General features: G+C 33.5%; 2 protein-coding genes across 7 annotated transcripts; both read left to right on the forward strand.

The window, feature by feature from the left end:
* Positions 1-652: 652 nt before the first annotated feature.
* LOC107770676 (uncharacterized) lies at positions 653-4,051 on the forward strand. Of its 3 annotated transcripts, none has more exons than XM_075235098.1 (2): positions 653-1,787; positions 3,368-4,051. In XM_075235098.1, the coding sequence occupies exons 1-2, from the start codon at positions 1,163-1,165 to the stop codon at positions 3,715-3,717; spliced, it is 975 nt and encodes a 324-aa protein (XP_075091199.1). In that variant the 5' UTR covers positions 653-1,162; the 3' UTR covers positions 3,718-4,051. The 3 variants fall into 3 exon arrangements, with proteins under 3 accessions (XP_075091199.1, XP_075091200.1, XP_016445493.1); XM_075235099.1 differs by having other exon boundaries at positions 3,395-4,051; XM_016590007.2 differs by having other exon boundaries at positions 656-1,783; positions 3,352-4,046.
* A 5,651-nt stretch (positions 4,052-9,702) lies between these two features.
* On the forward strand, positions 9,703-22,252 carry LOC107770677 (uncharacterized). 4 transcript variants are annotated; one of them, XM_016590008.2, is made up of 8 exons: positions 9,703-10,051; positions 16,875-16,979; positions 18,725-18,792; positions 19,441-19,513; positions 19,922-20,040; positions 20,134-20,238; positions 21,495-21,594; positions 21,987-22,252. In XM_016590008.2, the coding sequence occupies exons 2-8, from the start codon at positions 16,896-16,898 to the stop codon at positions 22,161-22,163; spliced, it is 726 nt and encodes a 241-aa protein (XP_016445494.1). In that variant the 5' UTR covers positions 9,703-10,051; positions 16,875-16,895; the 3' UTR covers positions 22,164-22,252. The 4 variants fall into 4 exon arrangements, with proteins under 4 accessions (XP_016445494.1, XP_016445498.1, XP_075091203.1 ...); XM_016590012.2 differs by having other exon boundaries at positions 19,931-20,040; XM_075235102.1 differs by having other exon boundaries at positions 16,879-16,979; positions 19,931-20,040.
* Positions 22,253-22,514: the final 262 nt, after the last annotated feature.

The following is a 22,514-nucleotide window of genomic DNA, read 5'->3' on the forward strand; positions in this document are numbered from 1 at the left end:
TATGAACTATGTGTGTAGGTTTAAAGAGTCCTACGGGACAATGATTGTTGAATGCACCTTTACAAGTAAAATTGAGGGTTCAAATTCCGTGTCTATCTTGTTATTTTTTCCTTTTTTTATATATTTATATATAATTGAGCTCACGGTTTCAAACTCAAGTTTGTGGGCATGTCTAGTTCCTCTTGTATTTTATTATTATTATTTTATTTTGTTTGTTCATTTAAAATTCTCATATCAACACATTGAAATCCCTATCCTATTCTCGTTTGGTCATTGTAAATTTTTATATACCTATTAAATTTAAATAAAAAATTCAACTCTTTATAATAATACATTTATTTTTTTAAAATTCTGGATCCGCTTTTGCATAAAATGAAACGAATGAGTACTTTTAGCCTTTTTTTCCTTTTTATGAATTATGAATTACTCCCATCGAAAATCTGCAAAGAATTCCTGGTGTTATTATGGCTAGTTGTTGGCTTAACCACGTGTGACGTATGTCTTTATGCTCATCAAATTACATGCAGCAAATGACTAGTTAGCCCCTGAATCCTTCTTCCTAGTCCCCACCCCCGACCCACACCGAACCCCCTATACCCCACTTCACAGTCCACCCCACAGTCCCTCCCCCCCCCCCCCCCGGCTCCCTCCTCTCGCTGAGTGAATTTTTTGGCCTTTTCTTATAATGAACACACTTTCTTCATTACTTATTAGTTATCCTCTCTCTTTCTCCATTAATTAGTCTCTCCTTCCAAGCCCCTCCCAATCTCTTAGATTAACCCCCCTCTATCACCTATTTTCTCATATCCTTATGCAACTTTATGGGCATATATAATTGCTTGAATTACTTAGTCTTGGCCTCTTGGGTTTGAAACTTATACTAATTTTCAATTTAAGTTTTTTGAAGATTTGGAGCTAGAGGAAGATAGCTATAATAAAGATAGTTAAATATGAAGTAAGAAAAGAAGAAAGAGATTGCTCTTCACTACTTCGTATCATTTCCATTCCCAAATTTCAAAACCATACATAAACCATTATCATATCATATACCCCAAATACCATACCTCTTGTCAAATATACTGCAAAAACAAGCTACACAAAAATACCCTTTTCAATTATTTTTGCCTAAATTAAACTTGATTTCTTTTTGCTGTTATTTTGCATGGATAACATCTTGGTAGGTGATCAAGGCGGGAGTAGCATGTTGAGGGACTATAGGAAAGGGAATTGGACAGTACAAGAAACTATGGTACTTATAGAAGCGAAAAAAATGGACGATGAAAGGAGAAACAGAAGGCAAGGGGATATTAATGAAAGGGGAAAACCAACAGAGCTAAGATGGAAATGGGTAGAGGACTATTGTTGGAGAAATTCTTGTTTGAGGAGCCAAAATCAGTGTAATGACAAATGGGATAATCTCATGAGAGATTTCAAGAAAGTTAGGGAATATGAAAGAAGAGAGGCTAAGAAAGCAGCTGAAGTTGGAGAAGAAATAACATCTTATTGGAAGATTGAGAAGAATGAAAGAAAAGAAAAAAGCCTGCCTACTAATATGTTGCCTGAGATTTATGAGGCATTAGTTGAAGTTGTGGACAGAAAAGGCCAAAAAATGTTGCCTGCTTCTTTGCTTCCTACATTGCAACAACAATCTACTCAACCTCAAATTACAGCTTTGCCACTTCCTCCACCACCATTACCACCACCAACAACAGCAGTAGTAGCACAAACAGCAGCTCATCAACTATCTGATGTTGCTTACACTGGTCAATATCCTTTTCCCACAGTAGGTACTCTTATCTCCAACTTTTTTTATTCATTAGTACAAAACATTGTAAATGCTCGCTATTTAACTAGCTAGTACTACTACTTAAAGTCCACTCTCATTTGCTTTACTGTTTCTGAACCCCATGACTTGGATGTAAAATTCACTTTGGCAAAGTAGTAACCTGTATTATTTGACTTTGGTTGAGAGAAAGTTCTTTTGCTCTCCCGTTTGGATTAGCCGAAAAAAAGTACTTAGCTTTTAAAGCATGGCTTTTAAGTAGTGGAGCCAATTTTAAGAATAAGCATTACTTGTTTATAAAAAAAGTCTTATAAATACATTTTCTGTTAAAATGACTTAAATGGGCATTCGAACAATTAACCCAAAACAAAAAATTTAATTTTATATTGATTTAAATACAGTTAATTTATGTGTCTACTCAATTTAATAAATAAAAATTATTTATCAAAATAACATATAGTAATAATTAACAATTTGATTGAATTTTGTAAGTAAAAAGTAAGATGGCATTACGCCGATTTCTTACTAAAAAGCATCTCTCCTTGATAATAACCAAGATGGAAACAAAAATGAATCGGCGGAGTGCCTTCGTAGAAATAATAATCGACGACTCGATGCAAAGAAATTAAATAATAATTTACGTGATAGAAATTTGACAACATGTTCCAGGTTTAACGGAGACACATTATGAACGTCTTCATAAGGCACAAGAAATCATAAGCAAAATCATAAGAAATCGTAGTGATGAAATATAAAGAAGAAAGATAGAGACGGCAGACATGGATTAAAGGCGGAGGAAAGAAGAAAGCAACAGATATATATATAAAGTATAAGGGACAAAAAAGTAAATTATTTGGTCAAACAAAAAAATTTGTTAACTAAAAAGTAATAAGTTGAGATTATCCAACTTATTACGTTTGACTTATTTTGGCTTAAAAGTCAAATGCTTTTAAGAACTTTTGGTGTTTGCAAAATACCAAATCAAACTAAAAAGTGCTTTTAAGCTGATTTGACCAGTTTTTAAGCCAATCCAAACACCCTCTATGTTGCATTTTGAATCTTGATTTTAATTTGCTTGAGGTTTTCCCATAATTGTTTGGACATTTTTGTATCCTTCTTCCTATACTTTAACAACATATTTTCATGCTATTGAGCAATATTTCTTAGCACTTTCCAAAGACAAGTTATTTGTTTGCTTTCTTGAAATATAGAGTAGCTTATTATTCAATCGAGTTTTCAAGATTAATTTCATCCACTTCAACTGTTCTTGCACTGCCTATAAAACCATTGTTGAATGCCTCTTTAAATTTTTTATCTTTTTTTTCTTCTCTCTCTCCCTGTATGTTTCCCTTTTGGTAAGAGAGGGGGATAGGGACGTTTTAATGCTTGCTGTAAATGAATCTTATATTAGCATTTATTTCAATCTAACACATCAATCGAGTAAGACATTGACAGTTTTGACTATTTCAATCACTCAAGATTCTTATAGTGACATTTCATTTATCCAATATATACTATAGTATATTATATTAATGGAGTTTCGTTTATGATATGTTTATATGTTGGAGACGTGTGATTGCTCAGATCCTGATACAAGTGATCTGCATTCAGATTCACCAGCAAAGAAAAGAAGAATGAGTGGTGAAGGAACCAGCAGTGGCACAGCAAAAGGTAACATTAACAACTCATCACAAGAAGTTGGCTCTGCTATCTCAAAGAGTGCTGTCATTATAGCAGAAGCCATTCAGTCTTGTGAAGAGAGAGAAGAGAAAAGGCACAGAGAACTCTTAAGCTTACATGAGAGAAGGCTGAAAATTGAGGAGTCAAAAGCTGAGATCAATAGAGAAGGCATCAATGGACTTGTGGATTCTATCAATAAACTTGCTAATTCCATCCTTGCTTTGGCTGGTAACAAGAACCAATCAGCTCCCTAAATTATGTAGCTATATTCTCATTCTTCTTACTCATTTGCTAAAAAGGTACTTTAGAAAAATATTAAAAGGTATAATTGGAAAGACTATAATTATTAAATTCCAATTGATTGTACAATGCTGATGAATATTTGATTATTGTCATCATGTATCTTTGCTAATCTTCTTTCTGGGTCTATCGGAAATAATCTTCTTTTTTTCAAGGTAGTTGTTAGGTCTGCGTACGCACTACTCTTCTCATACCTCACTTGCTATTGTTATTATTGTATCTTTGCTAATCTTGTGGATAGTATTTCACCTGAATTATGCTTGTCGTTTCATACTATATATCCTCTCATATAATTCCAGGTTGAAGGGCCGATTGTAACATTATTAATTTATTGAATGGAATTTAAGCCATTTCTTTTGTACACTTCCCTTTGGTTAAATTGAACTCCTCACAATCTCTAATTTTGCATGATAGTTACTTTTTTTTTGTTAAAAAAATAATTTAAATTTGGTTCACTATTAAAGAGTGTGGGAGATAGTATATATCCAGTAGGATATTCAAAATGTATACAAACAAATTGATAGGTGAAGCCACCATGTTAGGGGTACATGAATTTATAATTTTTTTGTCAAATTAGGTATTATGTAGTATGTATTTTTTAGAATTGATCTAACATTATGAGTTAGCACTACAAATTGCAAAAGAGATGAATAAATATACTAATTAAGATGAACTGTGTCCCAAGAGCTACTGTGCTTACTCGTTTTTGTACACAAGTTAGTGTTATTTTCTACACATTTCAGAAATGTGAGAGAAAAATAGAGCACTGGGAAAGACTGACTAAAAAGTTCTGAGCAAACATGTGTAGGGCATGGCAAAAGGACTGGTCAAAGGTACCTTCCAGTCAATGATCTCTGTGATGGTCTTGACTAGCATTGCAAAATGGCCATTTATGTGCTATTATTGGTGTCAGTCTTTGTGAAAGGCTGTAGGTGATGGAAAGGTTGGGCTTTCCCTTTCCCATCACAGGACTGAAAGAGTTATTATTGGCTATATATGTAAGCCTTTTTGAACTTTTCTGACATAAATCCTACACTTTATTTTTATCTTTTTCTTCTTTCCTTTAGCGAGACATGGAAAAGAGCTGCAATGTGTTATTATTCCAGCATTTTTTTCTTCATTTGTTAGGGACTGAGATATCACTTTGTCTAACCATTTCTCTAAATATAAATAATTACTTATATAAGTTACAGTATTCTAACAATTGTAAAATAATAAATATAAGTTAACATGATAGAGAAAAAAGTATGATATCATAGTTATAACTTATAAGGGTAAGTTACTATGTGGATATCATAGTATATTATCCATATGTCTGTCTGTAGTGTGTATTAGAGTGATCTGAGACTTATATGATGGAACTAAAACACGTAGTAGAACAGTAAGAGGAGACTCTGAATACTTCTCGATTGAGATGGGATTGCATCAGGGATCAACACCTAGCCCGTTTTTGTTTTCCTTGGCAATGGACCCATTGATGCGACACATTCAAGGGGGATGCCTTGGTGCATGTTATTTGCAGATGACGTAGTCCTGATTGATGAGACGCGAGGTGGTGTTAACAAGAGATTGAAGGTCTGGAGACATACTCTTGAGTTTAAGGATTTCAAGTTGAGCAGGATAAAGACAGAATACTTGGAGTGCAAGTTCATCGGTGTTACCCAGGAAGCGGACGGAGATGTGAGGCTTGATGCGCAAGTCATTTCCAGGAGAGAGAGTTTCGAGTACCATGGGTCTATAATTCAGAATGAAGGGGAGATTGATGTGGATGTCATACATCGTATTGGAGTAGATGAAATGGAGGCTTGCTTCCGGTGTCTTGTGCGATAAGAATGTATCGTTGAGACTTAAAGGTAAGTTCTACAAGGTAGTGGTTAGACCGACTATGTTGTATGGGGCAGAGTGTTGGGCAATCAAGAACTCTCATGTCTAGCAGATGAAAGTAGCTGAAATGAGGATGTTGAGATGGATGTGTAGGCATATTAAGTTAGATAGAATTAGGAATGAAGTTATTCGGGATAAGGTGAGAGTGGCCCCTATGGAGGAAAAGATGCGAGAGGCGAGGCTGAGATGGTCGGGGCATATTAAAAGGAGAAGCACAGATGCTCCAGTCAGGAGATGTAAGAGGTAAGCCTTGGGGGGAGGGGGGGAGGGGTAAAAGGAAGGGTAGAGTTAGGCCAAAGAAGTCTTGGGGAGAGGTGATCAGGCGGGACATGGCGCAACTTGAGCTGACCGAGGACATGACCCTTGATATGAGGTGTGAAGGTAGAAAATTAGGGTAGAAGGTTAGTGAGTACTCCTATGTATCAATTGTCTCCATTAGTTCAATAGTATTAGTGTTAGTATGGTACCCCTTTTATCCTTAGTTTGCTATTATCGCATATCTTGTTATGTTATTACTTGTCATTAGTATTGCATTAGTTAGCTATCACTGCATACCTTGTATTGTTGTTACTTGATATCAGTACTTCTTTCATAGTCTCTAGTGCTATCTTGGTTTTAGCTTTCTAAATGTATTATCTTGCTATTACTTGCTATCGGTGCTTCTTCCATCTTTTATTTAGCCGAGAGTCTATCAGAAACAATCTCTCTGCCCTTTCAGGGTAAGGGCAATGCTGCGTACATCCTACCCTCCCCAGACTCCACTTATGGAATTAGACTGGGTTGTTGTCAGTCAGTCTGTTTTCCTTTACTTTTTTCTATCACTGCCTTTCAATATTTTAAAGTAATTCTTGGTGCAAGGGTAAGATTATCATCGAGTGATTAGGACGTTCAAGCTATGAAAACAGATTTTGCCAAATACAAAGTAAGGTTACATGTAATGAGTCCAATTCGGCTCTTTCACCAAATTCAATCGTAGTGAGAGCTTGGGGCATCAAGCTGTTTCTTTTTTGTATTTAAATTATCTATTTACAACTTCATTTTAGTTATCTACCTAGAATCTAAATCATAATAATGTGAATCATAATTAAAAGCTTCTAGTTCTGGTTTCTGTTCTTTTATGTTCGCTTGATTAGAACAAACTCTCTCTTTTGCGGCTTGGGGAAAGGTAAGATGGGGAAGTACTTTGAATAAAAAATTAAAAAAACAAGCCTTTGTCATTCAAAACGAAAATGCTACTTATTGAATATCGAACTGTTAGAGTTATGGGTGAATTACAGTTTCTTACAAGTCAAAGCAAGTGGTTGATATAATATTAGAGGGTATATTACATGTAAATGGTTTTCCAAATGTGAAAACTAATTGTGACTTAATTAATTTACTAGTAAAAGTATAAGCAATTTCGTATGTATGTGATATAAGAAAAAGGTGAAATTGTACTTCCGTTATCACTTGTGCTCATGTGCTGAAATATTTTTTCCTTTTTAATAAACGGAAAATATTTTAATTTGTCCATCTACTATCTAAAAATTTTCAATTTTATCATATGTTATTCTATGGGTATATTCATATTATTGCCATTGACAAAACCTTTTCATATTTGTACTTACCATTAATTGAGTTCCATCATAAAATGGATGGACTATACGAGTATGTTTGGTACGAAGTAAAATATTTTCTTGGAATATATTCTTCAGAAAAATTAATAGTTTTGTCACTTATTTTTTCTTGTTTGAATGGTGAGTTAAAACAAATTTACGATTTTTTTTTTTGTATTGTTTGATTAGAGAGTAGGAAATATATTTTAGGAAAATAATTTTTATGCTTCACCCCCTTTTCCCCCAAATCCCTATGTTTCTTGTGCCCCCACCCCCTTCCCACCCCAGATATCCAACGTTTTCAGGACTTTACTTTCTTTAAGAATTTAATTATTATTTTAAAAATTCACACAAACTCAAAAGAACTAATATGCTGCTTTACTTTTCCACGCAAAAATAACGTTGAAATTTGTGCTCCATAACTAAAAAGAAAATACTCTTTTTTGGTTGAAAAAGAAAATACTTTTTCTACAATCATTTTGTTAAAATGAAAAAAATACTTGTTTACATCATTAAAAGAAAATACTTATTTTGTTGAAATGAAAGAGAATAATTTTTACTATATCATTTCGTTGCAATAAAATTATTTTTTCTACATCATAAAAAGAATTTTTTTTTATTGAATGAAAGAAAATATTTTTTTTATATCACGAAAAAACTACACATTTTGTTGAAATGAAAAGGAAAATACTTATTCTATAACATGAAAAGAAAGTATTCTTAATAATTTTTTTATATTTAGGGTGGGGTTCGGGGGTAGGGTAGGGGGTGAGTGGGGGGTAAGGTGGGGTGGGGTAGGGCTGGGTGTGTTGTGTGGGGGGGGGGATGGGGAATATGTTAGGGAAGGTTTGTGAGCACATAGTTTTTACCCTATATGAAATTACTCCTAAAAAATATTCAAAATAGTTTTAAATCACTTTTGTAGAATTTTAGGAATTTTGTTTGTTTATTTGATTGCATCGAGTAAGTCATTTTGCATCATTAAAAGCGTCTTTAAAATCACAAAAAATCATCACAAATATTTTATCTTTCATTCCATGGCATTCTAGGATTTTAATTGCATTTTTAAGATTTCATCATCCCTTAAATGCATAGTTAAAATCTAAAAATCACAAAAGATGCATTAGTTGCTTTTGCCTTTGTTTTGCATTCTTAGGTTTAATTAATTAGTAAATTAGTTAATTAGGCAATCATTAGGCAAAATAGATAAATAAGTTAGCTATACAAAAGTTGGATTTAATTAGAATTTGAGTCTAAAGTGGCTAATTTTGTAAAATCTGATAAAAAAGAAAAAAAGGGCTATGGTTTCACATTTCTGAACTGGGCCAAAACCAGCCCAGTTACTCCACAAGCCCGCCCCAAATTTCCCCTAATTATCGTAGAAATGGCGTGAGATAGCCATTTTTAACATGATATTTAGTTTTTATCCAGTTTTTTTAATGCTTGAGCAAAAATAGCTACTACTCTGTTAAAATTAATACAAAAAGACATTGTTACTCTTTCTTCATGATTGTTGTGTAAATATTAAGGACATGGTGTCCTTAACATTTACACTGCACACATGAAGTTAAGGACGCCATGTCCTTAACATTTACACTACACATATGAAGTTAATGACATGATGTCCTAAAATTTAACAACTAAAGTTGCAAATACATGACACTTTGTCCTTAATATTTACACAACATTCATGAAGTTAAGGACATCATGTCCTTAATATTTACACAACACTCATAAAGTTAAGGACACTATGTCCTTAACATTTACATTGTACACATGAAGTTAAGGACACCATGTCCTTAATATTTATACTGCACATATGAAGTTAAGGATATGGGGTCCTAAAATTTAACAATAGAAGGTGCAAATACAAGTTAAGAACATTATGTCCTTAACATTTACACTGCACATATGAAGTTAAGGATATGATGTCCTAAAATTTAACAACGGAAAGTGTAAATACAAGACACTTTGTCCTTAATATTTACACAATATTCATGAAGTTAAAGACACCATGTCCTTAATATTTACACAACACTTATAAAGTTAAGTACACTAATATTTACATTGCACGCGTGAATTTAAGGACACCATGTCCTTAACATTTACATTGCACATATGAAGTTAATGACATGATGTACTAAAATTTAACAATAGAAGGTGCAAATATAAGTTAAGGACATTATGTCCTTAACATTTACACACGTGAAGTTAAGGACGCCATGTCTTTAATATTTACACTGCAGTGTGCACATATGAAGTTAAAATCATGATATCCTAAAGTTTAACAACGGAATATGTAAATATAGAATACTTTATCCTTAATATTTATACATTATTCATGAAGTTTATGACACCATGGCCTTATATTTAGCGTAAGAATATTTTCGTCCCTACTTATAAAAATTTATTAAGCTCGGTTAAAGATTAAATAGACATCTCCTAATTGTGCACTTCCCCGCACACGCTCATTCTCACCTCACTATCATCTGGATACACACGCAATTCACAATCTGAAATTCTCAAAAAGCACACACGAGATAGCGGAGGATAAATTCTGCAATCTGAAAGTTCCAAAAGCAATCTCTGAAAAGCTAATTAAAATAAGGATTTCGGAAAGGATTTGGAGACGAATTAACTCCTGGAAGTTTAAAGTTCAAATCCTTTTTCTTCTGGGTTATAAAGCTGTTGAAGCTTGGATTGGGAGCTGATCTCGCCGCTGATTACGATGTTGTCCAGTAGCTGAGCTTCAACATTACATCTGTTTTTCAGCCTTTGTTTTGGCTTTCGATTTTTATTTGCGGTTCAGGTATGAATTTCGATCCAAAATGCTGTAATTGTTGTTTAGATGCTATATTGTATTGAAATTCGCAATAATTGTTCCTTTATACCTCTGGAAAAATTCATCACTGTTAATTGCAAGTTTGAATTAATGTTGAACTATTTTGGTGCGTAGAGTTAGAATAAATCTGTGTACAAAAGTCATTTGTTGATAATCACTGTTAGAGCTTCATTTGTGATACCATTGGTTTATTGCTCAAGTGTTTTGATATCTGGACGTGTTCGTTCATTTGAAATAGGTTCCGAAATTGAAATCCTCAGTTTAAATGGAAATTGAAAATATCAATATCAAGTCATGAGTTTATTTAGTGCTTGAACGGATTCGAAATCTAAGGGAAGCGTTTGAGTATGCCTATTCGTGCAATGATTGGTTTTAGTTAGGCAAATCCTTTAATTTTGAATTTGGCATCTTCTGTAAAACGGAAATATTGTATAATCCACTTGAAGTCAAGGATGGCGTCTGGACTATTTTTAAAGCGGATTTCAATCTGATTTATGGGCTGTTTTGTGGTGGTTTTTGGCTGCCTCACATGGCTGATTTTGAGGGGAGAAAACAGATAGGGAGAGAGCGATAAAGAGGGGGGAAAACGGATCTGGGAGGGGACGGATAGAGAGACATTAGAAAAAGCCTAGAGCTAAAACACAAAAGAGCAGCTGAGAGTTTCCCCTGCTTTCTCATCAATTCCTCATCGTCTTCACCCCAAAACTCCCATGGAAACGACCTAAATCCAATGTGAAAAAACAGTCCAAAATTGCAGCCAAAAATCTCAGCAAAACGTCACCCAAAACACCAATTTCTAGCAGCAAAAACGCAACAGCAGTAGCTGCTTCAGGAGCACGAAAATTGTCCCTTTTTACAGCTTTCTTCCTCCACCTTAAACCGACACAAACCAGCTGTAAACTCACCTGAAATCAGCCCCGAAACCACCCAAGAACACCCCCAAACATCCATTGAAAACCAGCCTTGAAGCTCCAGTGTTTCAGCCATTAACCACTCCAAAAGTGCAGCAAAAAGCAGGCCAAAAACGCAGCTGAAAACAGCCGCAAATCAGCTGCCGAACCAGCTGAAAAAAGGTCCCCGAACAGCTCCAAAAACACCCTTAAAGCACCCCAAAACCTCCTTGTTTCAGCTCCCAAAGCTACTGCCAAAATGCAGCATCCCTTACCCATTAAAACACGCAAGTTTCGGTCGAGTTAGCGAGGTCGATGTTGAGGCTCTCCAGTTTGCGTGTCCTGCTGTTGTTTTGAGTTTCAAGTTGCTAAATCAAAGCTCAAATTCATGTAAGGGTTCATTCTTTATCTTATTCTTGATTGATATCTAAATTTTAGAGTTTTATGATGCCTATTTGAATGGAATAACAATGTTAGTGAGTATCTCTATGTATGTGATCAACTTGAGTTTGGTCTGATTCCTTGCGTTGTTATTTCTCGTTCATATTTCATACTCTATGGCTATGATGGTAGAGATTTGGTAGATCTTGAACTTGACCTTAGCAGCTAAGTCTTGTGGACCATTTCATTTAAGTATTGGGTTGTGGCTGTGATGCGTTGCTGAGTTGGTTTGGGCTCAAATGGAAGTTTAAGCCCACTGAAAAAGTATTGCGAGTAGGAGATATGGGCTTGCGGTATATCCAAGGTCCATTGCATAAAAGGAATAAAAGAGTGGAAATAACAATTGTGAGGGGGAGTGAGGCAAGTCGCGAATCACTTCAAGACTCGTTCCAAAAAAACAAAAGAGTGAAAAACAAACAAAATAATTGTCTCGGATTTGTAAGAGATAATGACATATAATCGCTAGTTGCTTTAGGCGCATTTTAATTAATAAATAAATGTAATGGTTGTGGGTACGGTTTCCGTGGCACAACTGCGACACATAATCCCAAACTCAAGTGCATGTTCGCGTGGCTTGACCTTAACTTTGTGACAAGGTTGAAAAAGAATTTTGGAAAATATTTTCTCTTCTCTTGATAGGGAAAATATTTTCCTCCAATTGGAGGAAAATGAGTTCACGAGGAAAATATTTTCCAAAATATTTAAGCCAACTAAACATGAGAAAATTGAAAAATATTTTCATTCATACCAAACACACCCTACGTGTCAAAAAATAGGAAGGTCCAAATCTACCTATCTATTTTTACTATAATTTAAAATTATCTTATATACCGTCAGAATATATTAAAAGTTATAGGTAATCAAAATATGGACTACACATTAAATATTTAACGATAGAAGTATATTGTTTGAGAAAATAATATATAGTTTTACAGATATACAATAATTTAAATATTTAAATATTAGAAAAGAAGTGCACATCAAATTGGAACTTTGAAATTCTTATCAAAGTCGTATATGTATGTTCGTAATTTGTAGGTCTACGTCAATATAAGAATAAGTGAATATTTTGATTTATATAAGGTAAAAAATTAGTTAATTTTAATATCCTAAGTATTAGGACTTCCTATATAGCAGTTCAAAGTTTCAGTTGATTGAAAACTCCTAAATATTAGGAGAAAATTTAAATGATGATTTTGTCAAGTGTAAACTCTATTTTAAAGGATAAAAAATGCGAACAACATTTCGCTAAGGTTAGGACATGCGCTTTGCGCGTGTAGCCATATTGATAAGTAAATAAGTTCAAAAAATCACATAGTTATTACTCCCTCCGGTCCACTTTAATTAATTTTTTTGTTGTTTACACACATATTAAGGAAATTCACCTTTTAGCATTAATTAACAATGAAGTTGACCATATTAACCTTAATTTATTCATTGCAAATATAACAAATATTCCCAGGCTCTTTACTCCAAGGGCAACTTTGGAAAAAAGATGTTAATTCCTTCTTGATACCCAAAACAATTAAATATTGTGGACCACAAAAAAATAGCCAAAACATCAATTAAAGTGGACCAGAGTGAGTATCAAATAATGTGTTTGAGTTATAAAAGTAAAAAAATAAAATTGTAAGTTCCTAAAAATAATGAAAGTTGATCTTATTAAGCTATAGCTCAATAAAGGAAGTAATCATGTCCCATTAAATTCTGCAAATGCCTTGTTGTGATTTTGAGGACTTTTATGAGAATATTTAAGAAAATTGTTGATATTTAATGATCTAATACTGAAAATAAATAATACAAATATATTTTTACCACTATTATTTAAAGATTTGATAAATAATATATATCAAGAAATTTAATCTTTTGATCTTTTAAAGTTTTGGGAATAAGAAGTTTAGTTTATAGCTCTTAAAAATTTGATACATGACAATATAAAATCTAAAATTGACTAACGTTTAGTTATTAATTTACAACAAATAATTAATATATGAAAAAAATGGACCTCTCATTTGCTGGAATAAATGAAAAAAGAGAAAAAGTTAAATATTTGACAATTCAAATAGAATACAACAAATCTTTTACTATTTTATCTTTATTATTTCAAGTTTGCATTTTACCAATCTGACCCTTATACTATATTATAATTGTTTTTTAATTGCTTTCACTACCAATGCTCTTTCTATGGAAATAAATTTATGTACCCTAATTAAGAGTTTGTCAACTTGAAAATTTATTTTTATCGTATGATAAATTTGAAAAAGAATTAAATAGGATTCTTTTACTAGTTAGTTATATAATTTAGATACTTAGTTATTTATTCTCAATATAAAGAAAATAATTTATTTTTTATTGATTCAAATTCTTAAAATTTTTATCTCATAGTTTAAACATTTAAATATAATTATAACTTTATACTATGAATTCTATGTTCAAAAGGATAAAAAAATAGATTTGATCATATTTTACTTTTGATTCTTTGTATGCAGAATAATTAATGTTATTGACTCTGGCCAACTACTTTTCTGGCCTCTCTTTTTTATAATCTCTTTTATATCTTTTATATTTTTAAATATTGTTATTTATTTTAATTATTGAATGTTATATTTAAATATTATATAAAATTATATAAAAATATTGTTTGGGTTAAAAGTAGCCCAAATTTGATATGCAAATGTATTATGGTTCATATATATATAGTTCAAAGGTAACATGTAAAGAATTACAACTATGTTATATTATCCAAATAGTCTTTCAGAAACAACCTCTCTACTCCTCGAGGTAGGGGTAAGGTCTGCGTACACGCTACCCTCCCAAGACCTCACTAGTGGGATTTTACTGGGTCGTTATTGTTGTTGTTATTGTTATATTATCCAAATAAATAATTAATTTATATTAGATAATTAAAATATTAAATAATTTTAAAGTCCTATATTAAGATTTCTTACACAGTACAAATAAGGAATGATTTAATAAATAATATTTTAATTAATTTCAAAAAAGGATAACTCTCTAAAGTATTACCCGTTATTTTACGTCTAGAATTTATAGATTACAATTATGTTACATCTTCTCTAAATAAATAATGATTTATATTAGAAAATTAAAATATTAATTGATTTTAAATTCATGTTTAAATTTTTTTACATGGTTCAAAGCAATAACTAAATAACAAATTTTTAGTTGATTTTGAAAATGGGATAAGTTTTTAAGGTATTAGCCACTATTCTACGTATAAACTTTGCACCCACTATCCATGATAATAGTGTGCTTGGTAATATATTTGTCGTTGTACATACTTTTACAACTTCAACAAAATCTAAACATGGAAAAGTAATATTACTCATTTAAAGTTCTAAATATTAGGACTTCTTACCTAGTTCAAAAAAGGAAAAATTTAATAACTAAATTTTATTTGATTTAGAAGTCCTAAATATTAGGAAAACAGTTAAAATTACAATTTTATCCAATGTGAAATCAGTTTTTAAAAGGTAAAAAAGGCGAACAACATTTCGCTAAGGGGCTTCGTGCTTTTAATATAGTGTGTGTGTGTGTATGTGTGTGTGTATATATATATATATATATATATATATATATATATATATAATAAATATGCATTTTATCCACTATTATTTTTTGGACTAAAACTATATATTTCTCAATTGTGGAAAAAATCGGATGGAACCCAAAGGACCCAATAGCCCCGGCCCTTTTCTCTTCCCTCATAATTCAATATTAGTGAAAATAGCACGAGCTAGCTAGTTTTCGGACTAGTAATAAAAAATAGCCAGTGTTTGCAAAGTTATTAAAAAATAAAAGTGTTTTGCTGAAACACAGATAGTTCCAGCATAATATGCGGGATTATGGAGCTCCTATGTATAATCTTCCAGCATATTATGTTGGAACTCCAGCACATGGAAAGTTTCAACATAATATGCGGGATTATGGAGCTCCTGCATATAAATTTACTGCATAATATGTTGGAACTCCAACACATTATAAAATTTCAGCACATTATGCTGGAAGCTCATATGTAAAAAATTCGAATTCCAGCATATTATGCTGGAATATTTTCGGATTTTTAGGGGTGTTTTTGTTCAGATTTTATATTTACATGAAAAAGTGGCTAAATTTCGATTGCTTTTGAAACTGTGGCTATTTTTTAAATACCAGTTGTAAATCTGGCTATTTTTTATTTTTTCCCACTGCCATATTGGGCTTTCTCTTGGACTCTTTCGGATCTGAAGGATGTTCTTGGTAGATTAGATTTAGTTCTATGGAATTCTTGCAACGCTAGGCTTACGGCAGGAGGCTAAGATCTTGTTTTTGGGCCTCGATAGTGCTGGCAAAACCACCTTGCTCCATATGTTGAAAGATGAGGTCTCTCTCCTTTTTTTTTCATTTCCTCCCATTAGATACTAGTGTTCATTAATACAATTTGCGCCATTAGCTCACATATCTAGATGTGATTATATGTAGTAGCTCTTCACTATGTTGACGAACATATGTAATTAGTTGATTTTCTTTCTAAACTGAGCTCAGGGGCGGAGCTAGAGTTCCCCGTGCAGGTTCGGCCGAACCCAGTAGCTTTGGTTCGAACTATGTATTTGTCTTAAAAAATTCATTGAATATAGTATAAATTATTAATTTGGAACCCAGTAACTTAAAACAATTAGAATCCCCGAACCCATAAATTTGAAATCCTGACTCCGCCTCTGACTGAGCTTCATCTGAGTATCTGGTGTGTGCTTATTCTGGCTTATAAGAAGTAGTATATTAAAGAAGATAGGAGATCGTGAATTATCCGAATTACCAAGATTTTGAATCTTTATCGTTTGATCCATAATACAAAATTGTAAGGTTTCTCCCTCTCTCTTTTTTTTTTTTTTTTTTTTTTGTTTCTGTTTCTTTTTCGTCGCGAACATTAGATTTGGGAGTGAAATGAACAAAATCTATTACGAAATCCAAATGGGTGTTAACGAATAAGACACAATTTATACGAAATCCAACTGAGTTCTATAAATGTTTTCTTGGTTTTCTGTTTTCTCTGTGCGATTGGATTGACTAATTAGTGGAGTTGATTATAATATGCATTCAAGTGGGTTCTTCTTCATTTTGTTGACCCATTGTGCATTTGTAATGTACTGGAGTTGATTGTAGTTATCTGTTTCAGTTATTACTTTGTTTCGAATTAGAAATACATGAATATGTGATTATTTGGGCAATTGAAGTGGGAAAAAGAGGAACTTCTTAACTAGGACTATGTACACTTCTTTTTAGTTCGTAATTTTAACATTTGAAGAATATGTCTAGAAGTGTGTGATAGAGCTAGACCATGAAAATTATATATATATAAAAGAAATCTGCTGTGATGAGTAGAAAGTTGGCATATTGTTGTACATTTTTCACTAGATAACGGATGGGGTCTGGAAGATTGACTTTCTTGATTCTATTGGCAGAAAGTATTTTAGAGGGGTGTCATGGGGTTGAGCAAAACTGAAGTGAACTTGAAGAGATTACTTGTAACTGCACCACAACAGCAAAATCAAGCAAAGCTTATACATGTAAGTGCATATATCATGCAAGTTCGATTCTTTATAAAGTAATGATGGTTGCATTTTCTCATTTTTCTTTTCATTCTTCGAAATAGCTTGGGTGCTTTTTGTTGCATTTATGTGAGACTGGTCGTGAATATGATGAGTTTATCATATCATTGATTCCATTGTGCTGTTTTTTTCTTCTTTTTAGATATATATTAAGATATTATATTCTTGTACAGATGATTCTAGTCCTTAAAGATTTAAACTTTCTGATCACTATGACATGCCTATACTCTAATATGGATTTTTGTAATTAATTTCATGTTTTGGTCTTTGAGTGTGGGTACATCTGGTTATCTCATTTGGAAAAGTGTTTTTAGACCTGAATCACATGTTATAAATGCACAAAAAGGATGTTTGGTCATCTTGTTTTCCTGAGCTATTAAGAGGCTTATTTCTGTGACTTTGATGATATGCTTTAAGAAACTTACTTTGAAACACTAGGCTTGTGTAAAAGAACCTAATAGGTTTCTTTGACTAACAATAGTTCAGTAGCTATATGCTTTTGTTTTTTTTTAAAAAAAAATTCTCTTCATCTTGTTGATTATTTTGCTCGAGGTTTTTAAGAATTTAAAAAATTGTGCTATTTAATGGAGCTCATATTATCTGTGGGGGCTGTGAGCATTTAAAAGTATGTCTTCTTTGTATTTTGGAAGCTTTAAATATTTGGGCAGCTTCGAGTGAACTAGTAGCTCTGTTGATTCACTAAGACAATGGAGGATGACGGGGATTTCCATTGTCCAATCCCCATATGAATTCATCCTTAAAAAAGGCTATGTATTTTCATCCTACTTTGGGTTAATATCAGATAAAGGCATAATGCTACTGATTAAGTGGGTCTTTCCTCAAGTAATTTTATATGGACCGTTTGGAAAGAGATGAACCATTGTGCATTTGATGGACAGAGAGGACTAATGGTTAACTCTGTCCGCTTGTTAAATATACTTCCTCCTATTTTAGTTAGTGTTGGTAAGAGTGTAGTCCAGTCATAGTGTTCTAGGGGTTCAGTATTTGGACTGGAGTGCACTGGTATAAAATACTTGCCTTCTCTAAGTATACATCTTTTCGGACTTTAACAACAACAACAACAACAACAAACCCAGTGAGTTTCCACAAGTGGGGTTTGGTGAGGGTAAGATGTACGCAGACTTTGCATACAAATTTTGTATACAATGTTGCACCCCACTTGCATGCCTTCAACACATTTTACCTGTAAAAAATTTTGTTTGGAGCAAAAGTACTTTTTTCTGATCTCGACATGGTGATTAAGATTAGTAATACTGCAATATCACGATATCCAGGATAAACATGGCTTAGGATGACTCATCCATCTACTGTTTTTAAAAAAAAATCTGATATAGGATAAGAGATAGAGAGTCATAGTAATACCTCCTTGTCTCCCCAAATCTTCGGAATTAACATGCATCAAACTGATTTTTTGATGTCTCGGGTAGATACTATTTGTTTCAGGAATCTGATCTTTTCCCTTTCAGTTGTATATTCTCTGACATAGTTGTTATTTGTGAAAGTTAATAATTCTACGTGCACGCAGCTGCAAACTGTGACATAGGTTGTTTCTATGAAAAGCTTTTCAGAAAATCATGGCATAGGCAATTGCTAATGTAGGGAATTGTGCAATTTTTGTCATCTCGATTTTTCTTTCAACAGGGATATGCATTTATTATTTCTGTTTGTTACATCTTTCACAGTATGTTGCTACTTTGCGTGAACTGCTGGAGCAGGTGGCTGAAGAGAGGAATTCAGACGGATTACCAAGGTCTATATGCTTTATTCTTTTCCAATTATATAATTTGAATAAAATTACATGTTGCTACACAAATTTCCAGCACTTTTGCCTTCCTTACCTTCGGTGATTTTTTTAATAAAGTCCCTGCGTTCTGTTTCTTTAGTTGGAGTTATCGTTTAAATTTAAATGTATGCTGCCTAGTCATTTCACTCTACCTAAGTAATAAATTGGAAACCTTCTCAGGATCGAATAAAAGGAAAATCACCCTCTTTCACTCTCAACTCCTACACTTCTCCAAAGTTGGACATATTACAGTTATATTTTTGAGTCCGTGGACAAATATCCTGCCTATAATGAAAAATCTGCATCCTGAGCATGGCTTATAGCCTAGTACTGTGACACTGGAAGTCATGATGATGGGATTAGTAATCTTTGTGCTGACCATTTGGTGGTGTGCAGTGCCATACCACAGGAGGACAATAATTCCTTTCATGCATCCCTGGTCATTCCACAGATAACTTTACTTTTTCTTAATCTACTGCACCAGGAGAATGTTTTAAATGTTTATTAACTTTGCTTGCCGGGGTATATATTCTTAGTGGTCTCTTATTTTTTTTTAAGTTACCAGATGCTTTTTTCCTGATTTGCGTTCAATTTTCATGTTGTTTCCCAAAACAGAGTTTCAAAAGCCAAGGTGAACGAATATGCAGAGAACATTGAAGTCATTGCTGCCAAGTTAGCTATGCCCATGGTATGCGCAAGCTAGTTTCATTTTTTGTGATTTATCATTCCGATTCACCTTGCTTTCTTATACGAAAACATATCATATGGAGGTATTTTACTGTTTTTTACGGAATATGAAAGAGCTGGCATTTTTTTTATCAATAGGCTGTCACTGAAGTTTAGTGCATTATTTGCATTGTTAGTCCATAGTACTCAGCATTTCAGACTTCACCATTCTTTTGGCCTTACTGCTACTGTTGTTTCCAGAACTCCGTTCTATTGATGTCTTTGAACGTGGTTCAATCTTCTCTTCTGGAGTCTATCTTTCAACTTATATTAGATCAACTTGTATAGTCATACGCAAGTAGTCTGTCGTAAATGTTTTTGCTTCTATTTGTATGATTAACATATCAATGATCTGCTATTGTCGTTTAAGCAAATCCAGTCTGATGTGCAAACACCTGAGGAACCTGTGGCTGAGACTTCGAGCAGCGGAACTCCCAAAGCAGAAGACAGTGTGAGTTCTGCTTCTGAAGGACTGAGAAGAAGAGTCGGGTACCTGCATGGCTCTTTTGTCATTTATAGCCATTGTAATGTGCCATTTATCATTATCTCGCTTGAACGTGATTTTCTTTTTGAGTGAAACAGGGTCCATTCAAACAATGAGGAGAGATCTCGAGACTCCATTGATTCTGGTCAATCAGCTGCAGTCAAACTGGATGATGCTGCATGGACACATATTGAGAAGCACAGGTGCTCTATCTGTACTTCTTTTCCGTATTGATACTTATAGACAGTTTTTATGTGTTGGCATCTGTTCCACCAAGGGATTTCTGGTGTGTGTTTGTTCCTGTAAAGAAGCAGCTTTCCATGTGATTAAAAGTGACAGTGGGTATGTGCTCTTCTTTACTTATTAGAAAAAATAGTTGATATGCTATAAAATATAACCAGAAAAGTCCCTGTATAAAGGAAGCATGATAATCCTTTCTTTTAGGATACTCCATTTCTTTTTTTTTTCTCTTTTATTTACTAAGTAGAAGAGATGGAGCACACCGAGTAAGCCTTTATGAGCTACATACAATTCTTTCACTTTGTTGGCCTATCAGGTATATGCTGTATGGGTAACAGCTTGCCTTTCTGAAGTTCTCTTAGATGATGTAGGTTGGCAGTTTTGACATTCTAGTTAAGGTAGCATTTCAAATTGATTGAGCTGAAGAGAAGTATCTTTTAGCTAACTGTTCATCTTCATTTGTGTAAGTTTTAGAATTTCTTTTTGTGCTTTGAGTGTTCTGAAATTGCATCAATTTGACATACTAAACTAATCTTAGCTCTGAGGTTATATGCACCCCAATTCCCAGTTATGTTTGATGGACTTGGCTACACAGGCAGTCTTTTTTTGCTAATTTATAGTGTATTTTTAAGAATCCACATGAAATGCCCACACTCGCAGTACGCACTGTTTGACACACACATTTCTATCACAATAAGTAAATAAATAAATGATCAATGCAATATAGAGCCTATCAAGCTCCAACACCTTTTGCTTAAACTATAGTTGGAGTCTTCAGACTGATGGTTTGAAAATTGCCTTTCATTAAAGGTGGGGGCTGCTCTGAAATCTGGCTTGATCAACATCATAGGAAGGAGCTTTAATGCTTCTTTCATTGAGTTAATGCAAAAAAGAAAGGGCGTTGCAATTAGAAGATTATATTCCATAAGTTTTATATATGTTTTATTGATAACATACTAACAAAGCTAGTTGAAAGGTTGAAATTAGCATTTACTAAATTAGTCTGATTCTCAATATGCTTTTGTGAATGGAGGCAGATAATAGACTTACAGCTGCATTTTGCTGCTACGTATATGTTTGTCCAGTTTTCTTCCGTTGTAGGAGAAAAGTTACAAGAGAAATTAATCACTTATTTGTGCAGCTTTTCTTTTCTCTGGAGAGGGGTGAGGGTAGTTAGGGAGAGTCCTGATCAATTATCAGATATTCTCATCTTTTGCAGGAAACTTCAGGAGGACTTGACTGATGAAATGGTTGTTTTAGCACGGCAGCTCAAAGAGAGTAGTCTCGTGATGAATCAATCCATCAAAAACACTGAGAAAGTAAGTTTTATACTCCATTTCTTTCCACCCTGCTTAAATTGTTGGGAACTATCTCAGCAATTTTTGCTTTGAGATGATTTTGCCGTCTCCAAATCATATAAACTATTTTGCCTGAAGGAGGCAATTGAGACTATTTGGTAGCTGATACCATCTTTTCTGGCACACAACATTTATTTATTAGTCTTAACTCTGGCATTACTACATGTTTGATGATTCTTTACTAGTTCTGTGTGAAATAAGAAATGGAATACTTCAGTGTTCAATCTGTTTGGATTCACTTGGATTCTGAGTTATCTTGTCCAGTTATAATGTTTTCCTTTTGTCTCTTATTAAACTTGGTCACTTTGTGTATATTGGCCTCTTAGTTGTTGTCACATATAATGTGGATGCAGATACTTGATTCAACTGAGAAAGCAGTTGAGCATAGCCTAGCAAGTACAGGGCATGCAACTTCCAGGGCTATGGATGTGTATTCCCGAAGCTTCAAGACTACATGCTTCCAATGGCTTTTGATCTTTGTGATGACATTAGTCTTTGTCATGGTTGTATTACTTATTCGAGTGACTTAGCAGTCGCCCTTTGTTAGTGGAGATTTGACAAAATGCTTGGTTTTTTTGTTACCTTGTATAGTACCAGAGGAACCTCATCAGTAAAATGCTATCTGTAATTTTAGTTTAACAAAGTTAAAAGTTATTTTGGGGGAGTTTGGGGGGGGGGGGGGAGAGGATGTTACATCTCGCAGGTTATACTATTCTTTAGATGCTGAAGGTGAAGTGAGCATAACACCTGCATTCCCCTCTCCTTTACTTTTTTAAAAGAGTTTCAATATGCTTGTTGATATAATACTGATTGTTAAGGAGTATTATTTTTAGTTGGTTTTCTCCTAATTACTGCTTGTTGTTAGTCAAGAGCCGACGCTA

The sequence above is a fragment of the Nicotiana tabacum genome, chromosome 17, assembly GCF_000715075.1.
Source record: "Nicotiana tabacum cultivar K326 chromosome 17, ASM71507v2, whole genome shotgun sequence".
NCBI classification, from domain to species: domain Eukaryota; kingdom Viridiplantae; phylum Streptophyta; class Magnoliopsida; order Solanales; family Solanaceae; genus Nicotiana; species Nicotiana tabacum.